Here is an 8,812-nt window from a genome sequence, read left to right as displayed (position 1 = left end):
TTGGGTTTCCAAGGCAGTATCACTACAGAAGTAGATTGTCCAACCTTCCTTCCGAGGAGTGGCTGGTGGGTTTGAACCACCAGCCTTCTGGTTAGCAGTCAAGTGCCTTAGGCACTATGCTACCAGAGTTCCCAGGAACAGCAATAGGTTAAAAAAAAAAAAAGGATAGGAATGATTGAATTTGGGAGAAGGTATAAGTTTATAGGAAGAAATGGAACTTACAGGGCAAGATATCTTTATATCTGTTTTTCTTGATATTCTTGGGCCTCTCAGCCACAGTTGTAGGATAGGTTTTGTCTGTCTTGTACTTGGTAGATTGCCTTTTCAGCTTCTATAATAAAATTCCAAGAATAATTAAATCTTCCTCAGGAAAGTAGGGGAGAAGCTACTTCCCAACCTTTCATTTCAGCGATTCTATCTTCATCTGGGTCTGGCTCCATTCAGGACAGAACCCCAGGGCCCAAGAACAGCAGAGTTAAATAACATTTGAAGAAGTGAAAAGACCACACTTTCTACAACTAAGCCACAAATAGCTAAAACTTAGAGGTGAAACTGATGAATATTTTAATAACCAAATATCTTTGAAAAACAAGCTGTATGCTCCACCCCAAGAGTCAGATATTAATATTTTTATTTAATTTCTTTACAGCTGCTGTATAGTTCAGTGGTTGTCTGAATTATCTAGGGCTGCTCTAACAGAAATACCACAAATGGATGGCTTTGACAAACAGAAATTTATTCTCTTGCAGTTTAGGAGGCTAGAAGTCCAAATAAAGGGCACCAGCTCTAGGGGAAGGCTTTCTCTGTTGTCTCTGGGGGAAGGTTCTTGTCTCTTTTCAGTATCTATGGGCTCAGCCTTTCTTGGAAATCTCCATATGTCTCGATCTGCCCCTGGGTCTAGGAAGTTCTTAGCTTAGGGACCGCAGGTCCAATGGATGTGCACCACTCCCTGGTCTTCTTTCTTGGTGATAATGAGGCCCCTTGCTCTTTCTCTCTCTTTCTCTCTGTTCTTTTCTCTCTCCTTTTATCTTTTGTAAGATAGAAGGTGATTTAGGCCATACCCTAGAGCTATGACCTGATAAAAGGGGTTGCACTCTGCCTTAATCCCCTTACAACTGATTGGCTGATCACATCAGATCATGTCATAAGTGATGATTACATCATTACATAACTGCCAAACTACTGAGAATCATGGTCTAGCCAAGTTGACACATATTTTTGGGGGGCACAATTCAATCTATGACAATGGCCAATAGAAAAGTTAAGTTCCATTAGTCTTTTCACTTCATATCACTTTTTTTTTAAGTAAAATTGAGCTTTAGCTGAATACAATCTCTTTATATCCAGTAAGATTTCATTCAGTCCCAAAAGCAGTCACTTTTAATAACGTGACCCAAACTTTAAGCTCATACCTTAACCAAACAAATAATAATCTTTAAATAGCATCATGTTCTATTGGTAGAATATGATCTGGGCCAGACAGAGTTCTAATTTAATGTAGTTGAACAAAATTCTTCAAGATAGTGAAATAATGCCTTAAAATTACTCCATTTGCCAATATTTTATTATAGACCAAAGAATAGGTCCAAGAAAAAGAGTTTTTCTTTGTCTCCTTTTGGAATTTGCCCTAAATCTTGTTTATCTCCTTTATCATTCAAAGAAACTGTATCTAATAGATCTGATTTTTGTGAACCCGTACTCAGTTTGGGAAAAACGAGGGGAAAACATCTATGACTGCCAATAAACATTTGTTGACTTGAACTGAAAAAAATAATTTTCATTATTTGGCCATTATTTCATTATCTTCAGATTTGCCACTTGAAGAGCATTAATTACTTCCATGTGCTAGATCCCTCAGTATCTACTGTTCTTTACTCTCTTTAACTTCCTTCTTGAAACTTCCTCCTCCCTTAGCTCTTATTAGTCTACATTATCTTAGTTCTCTTCTTTCCTCTCTGACTTGTCTTCCTCATTCTTTCTTACTGGCTCTCTCCTTTTCTATCATCTAATTGCAAATTACCCAAAATTCTAAAGCTAATTCCTCAACTGTGTGTTCTTCTTTTATTATATGCTTTTGCTCAGAGATATCATATACTCTTATAGAAAACAGACGAGTGTTTTTTGACTTCACTGACTTAAATTGAATCATAATTCTAACCCCAGGAGCTCTGGTGGCGTAGTGCCTAAGGCATTTGACTGCTAACCAGAAGGCTGGCAGTTCAAACCCAGCAGCCACTCCTCAGAAGGAAGACTGGGCAATCTACTTCCATAGAGATGTTGCCTTGAAAACCCAAGGAGGGGTTGCTATGAGTTGGATCTGACTCGATAGCAGTGAGTTTTGTTTTGTTTTTTTTGTATTGGGTAATTCTCAAATATCTATAGCAAACTTTGATTACTAAGTCCCAATCATATCCTAGACTTTTCCACTTGGGTATCTTACTACAATCTCAAACTCAGCACATTTAAAACTGAAATTATCATTAACTATTTGATATGTTAATGCTGGTGGCACTATCTTTCTTTCAGGCAACCATACTCTAAAAACTGAGTCTCCTTTCATTCCCCCTTTCCCACAATTCTCACCCCTAATTTCAATCAGCAAGTCCTACTGATTCTTCTCGTGTCATATCTTACTTCCTTTCCATGCTCACTGCAAATACCTTAGTTTCAATCCCTGTCCCTTAAAACTTGAACTATCATAGCAACTGCTTCTCAACTCCACACTTTGTGTCCCTTCCCATTCAAATCCATTGGGCTTAATTATGCTAAATTAATCTTACTAAAATACATTATCTCTCCCTGCTCAAAACAACTTGCCATTAGAAAAAAGTCAAAACTCCTTAGCTAGGTACTTAAGGCTTTCTACATTTCCTACTGGCCTTTAGTTATGAAGCTTCTAAAGATGACTGCTAGGTTCTTTCAAGATTGTACAAATTGATGTCACTGACATGCATGTGTAAAATCACTTCTTTACATCTATAGCTTTCGTTTTCTTCCCGTAAATATATCCTTGGTACTGCTTTTGCATTTCTCAGCCATAATTATGGTCTATTTTGTTCCACAGGGTGACCTAATGAAGGGAAATAAGGAAATAGAGTAAGAACTTTTCTCAAGTTACTAGCAACAAGGAAAAATTTTAAAAAGGGGTGTGGGGAGGGTTATTATTACTGGTGTCACATGGTTAAAGGACTCAGCTGCTAACCAAAAATCAGTGGTTTGAACCCTCCAGCCACTCCATGAGAGAAAAATGTGGCAGTCTGCTTCTAAAACAATTTACAGACTAGGAGACCCAATGGGTCAGTTCTGCTGTGCCCTATAGGGTCTCTCTGAGTCCGAATCTACAGCAGTAATTTTTGTTTTGTGGTTGTTACTGTTACTTTGTTGCTTGTCTTTCATATAGTACTTTCACATAGCTAAAAAGGTTTTATTTTTACCTGTAGGAATGTACTTAAGGAGACTGAACTAAGTGGTTGAAAAAAAGCAAAATGACTGAGCTAAGAGGAGCTAAAATGTAAGTATCATAACTGAGAGAGAGAGAAGAAGTAGTGGAGAATAGAAATTCGATCTAACAAAACAGCCACAGCCATCATTATGTTTCTTTCAAAATTAGCTCACGATAGCTTAGACACAATCTAATCTTCAAGGAGAGGGTGAAAGAGTTGGAGTCATGAGATGTTTGTTAACAGTGTGTTCATAACACAATTACCAAATATCTATTTCTAATTAAATTTATATTTTCCAAATAATAAGTAGATAATTCTCATAACAACTCCTTATCATACAGGAACATAAGCTTTTTCCAATCGAGGACACCAAATGAAGCAAACAGCCACTGCCTGTTTATTTGCTGAACTACAGATGCCAGCATGTGTGGTTCTAATGACCACATTTTCTGTTTTCAGACTTAGAGCAGACACAGGCCACCTATTGAAAGCAGGTGTACAGTCAATTCTTAACTTCTAGTTTCTCACCATGGTTTGAATTCACTGTCGTCAAGTCAATTCAACTCATAGCAACCCCTCCTTGGGTTTCTGAGGCGGTATCTCTATGGAAGTAGATTGTCCAGTCTTCCTTCTGAGGAGTGGCTGGTGTGTTTGAACCACCAGCCTTCTGGTTAGCAGTCAAATACCTTAGGCATTACACCACTAGAGCTCCTTCCCAGACACGTTAGAAACTACAAAATATTTCCACAGAAGTTAAAGCAAAAGGTTGGTGGTTCAAACCCTCCAGCCACTTCATGAGAGAAAGATGTGGCACTCTGCTTCCCTCTGTCTTATGTTCTCTGCTGAAAAGATCCCAAGTCCTAGAATAGTCCTTCTAGAAATCTCCAGAATTCAACCCAGTGCATACTACTTGTTACACTGCTTTTGTTTCATTTTGCTTTGGTTGTGGAATTCTTTCCAGGTAAACCACTATAGGCAACATCTCTTTTATAAGATCAAACCAAAAACCAAACTCACTGCCATCATGTTGATTCCAACTCATAGCGACCCCCATTGGGTTTCCGAGGCTCTAAATGTTTATAGAAGTAGATTGCCCCATCTTCCTTCCACATGGTGCAGAGCAGCTGGTGGGTTTGAACCAAAAATGTCACAGATAAAGTTTATGTTATGTGTAAACCATGCCATCTTCAACAACGGAGCAAGAAGACTTTTTTTGTTCTTTCTTTCTACTACTCTCTTTCTACTACTCCCAGACATCTGATCTGGTTGGTGGACAAAGGGAAAGTCTTTTAGCCAAATATCACAAAGGAAATGCCTATAGAATTGTTCATTTGGAAAGTGTGAGAGATTTGATTTTTTTTTTTTTTTTGGTAGATATTATACCATGAGGTCAGACCCCTGTGAAAGCCTCTCTTTTCAAATTCCCCTTTTCTACCCTCTGGGAGCTCTGGTGGCATAATGCCTAAGGCATTTGACTGCTAGGCCCTTAAACTCCATCAACCTAGCTGATAACAAAAGCTGAGGACAGAAGAACTGATAAACCTTATGAACTGGGAGAGGAGAAACTGAGAGTAGGAAAGAAAAGGGGATAAAAGAGAAAGCAGGACCATGGGGATGGATTGGCGTGAGGATGGGGGATAAGAAGTCAAAGGGAGAAGGAATTCTCTGCCAACCACAAGGTAGGGGATGTGGGTGCTCTAGATATGGCACCAGCAAGAGAATACAGAACAAGAGTAACAGAAAATAAAGTGAAGGAGCCAGCTTCCCTCATGGGTCCCAAAATAGATTGGAATGTATAACGAGCTGAATTTTGTGTGTGCTTGGTAAAGTAATAATAAGATTATTGTTTTGTGGACTATACTACCATGTCCTTTCAAATTAGGGGAGCAGAACTGGGGTCCTGGCAATAAGATTCTGGAAATCAGGGCTAAGTCTTCAATGTGTGGTTCTCATTTTAAGTAGTAAATGAATTAAGGCCACACCTAAAAAAGATCAGAAACACACACAAGACTTCAATATCTTTGCCTTGAAGGACGATATCATTATATAGAAGACACAGCATAAGTTACATTTTAGAGAGAGAAAAATCAAACTTGGGCCTCCTGTGCTAGGTGCTAGAGGTGAGCTGTCTTCAGAGTTCCTCAAGGTATTCCTCAGTGCCTTACAGCTGCTGGTCAGTTTTATCTATCCCAAGCCTCCAATAGGACAGAGAAAGTAAGAGTGCTAAGGAATGGAATTGCAAAAGTACTATACCAGTAGTGGTGGAGGACAAGAATGAACTGTCTCTGAGTGTGCATACAATCATCTCCACTAAGAGAGTATTCTTAAAGGGGTTGAATGTAAGTTCAATAGTGGGGTAAGTGGGTAGGCAATAGCTAAAATGGGGCGAGTAAGCAAGAGATTCAACTTTAAATACTTAAAATGTGAGAAAATAGCAAGAAATGTATTAAAATATCCTGTGAGCAATTGCATGGTCCCTAGTGAGAGGCTGGAGGTGGGTTTGGGAGAAATCAGTGTTAGAGGTGATGTGATATGTTTATTCTGGAGGTTGCAGGAAATAAATTAAAAAAAAAAAGTTGACCTTAAAGTGCAAAAAAGTCAAGAAATGCTAATAAGTATGTTCAAGTGGTTGGCTGATTCACACTGAGTCATTTCAATTCAACAGATGTTGTGCATTTGTTATGCATGAGTACTGTGTTCAAGGCTGCTTGGTTAGTATTGTTACTATAAACAGAGAACCAGGATGTATCTAGGTCTTCTCTATAGAACTAAGATACACAGCCAGATCCTTTCTGGTCTGTCTAGGATGAGTCTCCAGAACTTGTTACAATGCTGGTCTGACTTCTTTAAACCAACATTTGCAATTAAACTTGGGCTTCAGAACTGGGTAACTTATTTCTATTAGGGTTCATTGAACTCTTTACACTTAATATCTTCATATTAATAAATGCAACTTTTACCTTTTTGAGAAAAACACCCCACCCCAAGAAACATAGCTGCCAAAATTCATCTTTCTTTTAATATTATTATTATTGTTTTAATGAAATCTTATAGCACTGAAGGAAAATTTTAAATATATATAAAATAAAAATGTAGTACATAGTTTGACAAAAAATTAGATAATACAGAAAAGCAGAAAGGATGAAAATTACCTGTAATCTCACTACCCAAAGTTAACCATTCTTAATATTCTTTTATCTATATGTATGTAATAAAAATTGGATTGCACTGTATATTGAGTTTTGAAAATTGTTCTCTTCATCAATTTATGTTCTTTTGCATTATTTTTAATGGTGGCAGACTATTCCATTGTTTAAGATATAACATAAATTACTTGTTTCCTTATATTGTTGGACATTTAAGTTGCTTTCAATCTTCATTATTCTAAATAATACTGTAACATATAGCCAAAATCTATATACATTTCTTTCATTATCCTTTGGATGAATTTTTGGAAGTAGTCAAAGAATTGGCCCATTTAACAGGTTTTTGATATAAGTTGTTGTTATTAGTTGCCATCAAATGGATTTCCACTCCTGGTGACCCCTTTGATGTATGTTACCCAAGTATATATCAGAAAAGGAATACAAACTTTGCCCCCTGAAAGGTTGTACCAGCAACATGAGACAGCATATTTCTGAATTCTGACCAACACTGTTGTTATGTGCCATCAAGTTGACTCTGATTCATAGCAACCCTACAGGATACAATAAAACTGCACTATAGGTTTTCTTAGGCTGTAATCTTTACAGGAACCCAAATCTGGATTATTATATCTTAAATATAGATCCATTTGATAGAGAAAGTGGTATTAGAGGTGTTTTTGTTATTTGTATCCTTTTTGTAATTTCTCCACTCCAAAATATTTTTAAAAAAGGAAAAAGATACACCATAATCAAACTGCTCTATCTATGTAAAGCTGTATCCATATTTCGATATTCTCTTCCAGCCTGTGTACAAACGCATGTCTGTTCTGGTTACCTAGTGCCACTCTGACAAGAATATACCACCAATGAGATGGCTTGAACAAACAGGAGTTTATTCTGTTACAGGTTGGGAGGCCAGAAGTCCAAGTTCAAAGTGCCAGGCTCTAGGGGCTGGAGGAAAGCCCCTCAACCTTGGGCTTCAGCTCTGCCTCCTGCTCCCAGCCCACTGAAGCTGGAGGCTTTTCTTCACTTAGCTGCTGGCTGCTGAGACTGACAGACCCAAGGTTGACAAGTAAAAAGGCAGTCCTGATGTTACCAAACCACACGGGAGACCATTAATTTAAGTCCATTATAAGTCCCCAGGTCGGCAGAGCATGACAGGCTGCTGCACAATGACATGGCTACATGCAGGGTTCAAGCGTGTCATAAGCTGGAGACCATTCTCCAAGGCTTCTCCTTACATGCAGGAAGCAGACCACATCCCTAAAGCAGCTACTCAGATGCTCACTGTCGATTCCACCATGGAGTTGATTGCCAGTCTCATCATGGGAATACTACATTCAGCTGAGCAGCCACTCAACCAGGCCCAGCCAAGTTGACACACAAACTGAACTACCACAATATCCAATGAGCTTATATATGTATACTCTTTACACAGAACTTGACATTTGCTACGCACTTACTTTTAATACACAGTGAATACTTTTACACATGCTTTCTAATGAATATGCTTCAATTGCCTGTGGTGTAGAAAAGAAACAGTATATCTAAGGAGCTTCCAATATAAACAAGTAACCAGGGGTGGGAGGGGAGGGGAGGAAACACCGCAGAAAATAAAATAAATATAAATAACTTGGACAAATTGACCAGCATATAACACACAAAGCTTAACCCAAATATAATAAAATGGCTGAAACGTACATGTCGTAAACGACAATTGGCTGCAGTAAAACTGGCTAAAGAGGATGCCTATTCTTTTGTAAACTGTCATCTGTCTGATAAATAATACAATAATGGAAGAGGATGGTCCTCATCAAACTTAAAAGAAGAAAAGTAAGACAGCAAGCGCCTAAGGCATTTGACTGCTAACCAAAAGGCTGGCGGTTCCAACCCCAACCACTCCTCAGAAGGAAGATGGGGCAATCTACTTCCATAGTGATACTGCCTCGGAAACCCCAGGAGGGGTCACTCTGAGTCAGGTCCGACTCGACGGCACACAACAACAACAACAACATGTATATATATTGAAACTTTCCTGTGTCTAAGTTATATTTTGGAAAATGAATAAGGAAGACCGAAGAAGAGTTGATGCTTTTGAGTTGTGGTGCTGGCAGAGAATGCTGAAGGTACCATGGACTGCTAAAAGAACTAACAGATCTGTCCTGGAGGAAGTGCAGCCAGAATGCTCCTTGGAAGCAAGAATGGCCAGACTTCGTCTCACCT

The 8,812-nt window shown here is 38.5% G+C and overlaps 1 protein-coding gene across 1 annotated transcript in view; it reads right to left on the bottom strand.

Moving 5' to 3' along the window:
* The window catches only part of PTPN22 (protein tyrosine phosphatase non-receptor type 22), a 134,540-nt gene that overhangs the window by 118,250 nt on the left and 7,478 nt on the right, over positions 1-8,812 (bottom strand). The window contains exon 2 of the mRNA XM_007949037.2: positions 223-331. Within this exon, the coding sequence (XP_007947228.1) occupies positions 223-331 (109 nt within the window). The remainder of the gene's footprint in view (positions 1-222; positions 332-8,812) is intronic.

Source organism: Orycteropus afer, unplaced genomic scaffold (genome assembly GCF_000298275.1).
Source record: "Orycteropus afer afer isolate SDZICR_OR568_19922 unplaced genomic scaffold, OryAfe1.0 scaffold00010, whole genome shotgun sequence".
In the NCBI taxonomy this organism is placed as follows: Eukaryota; Metazoa; Chordata; class Mammalia; order Tubulidentata; family Orycteropodidae; genus Orycteropus; species Orycteropus afer.
The sequence above is the reverse complement of the archived record's forward strand: the minus strand, read 5'-3'. Positions and strand labels throughout refer to the sequence as shown.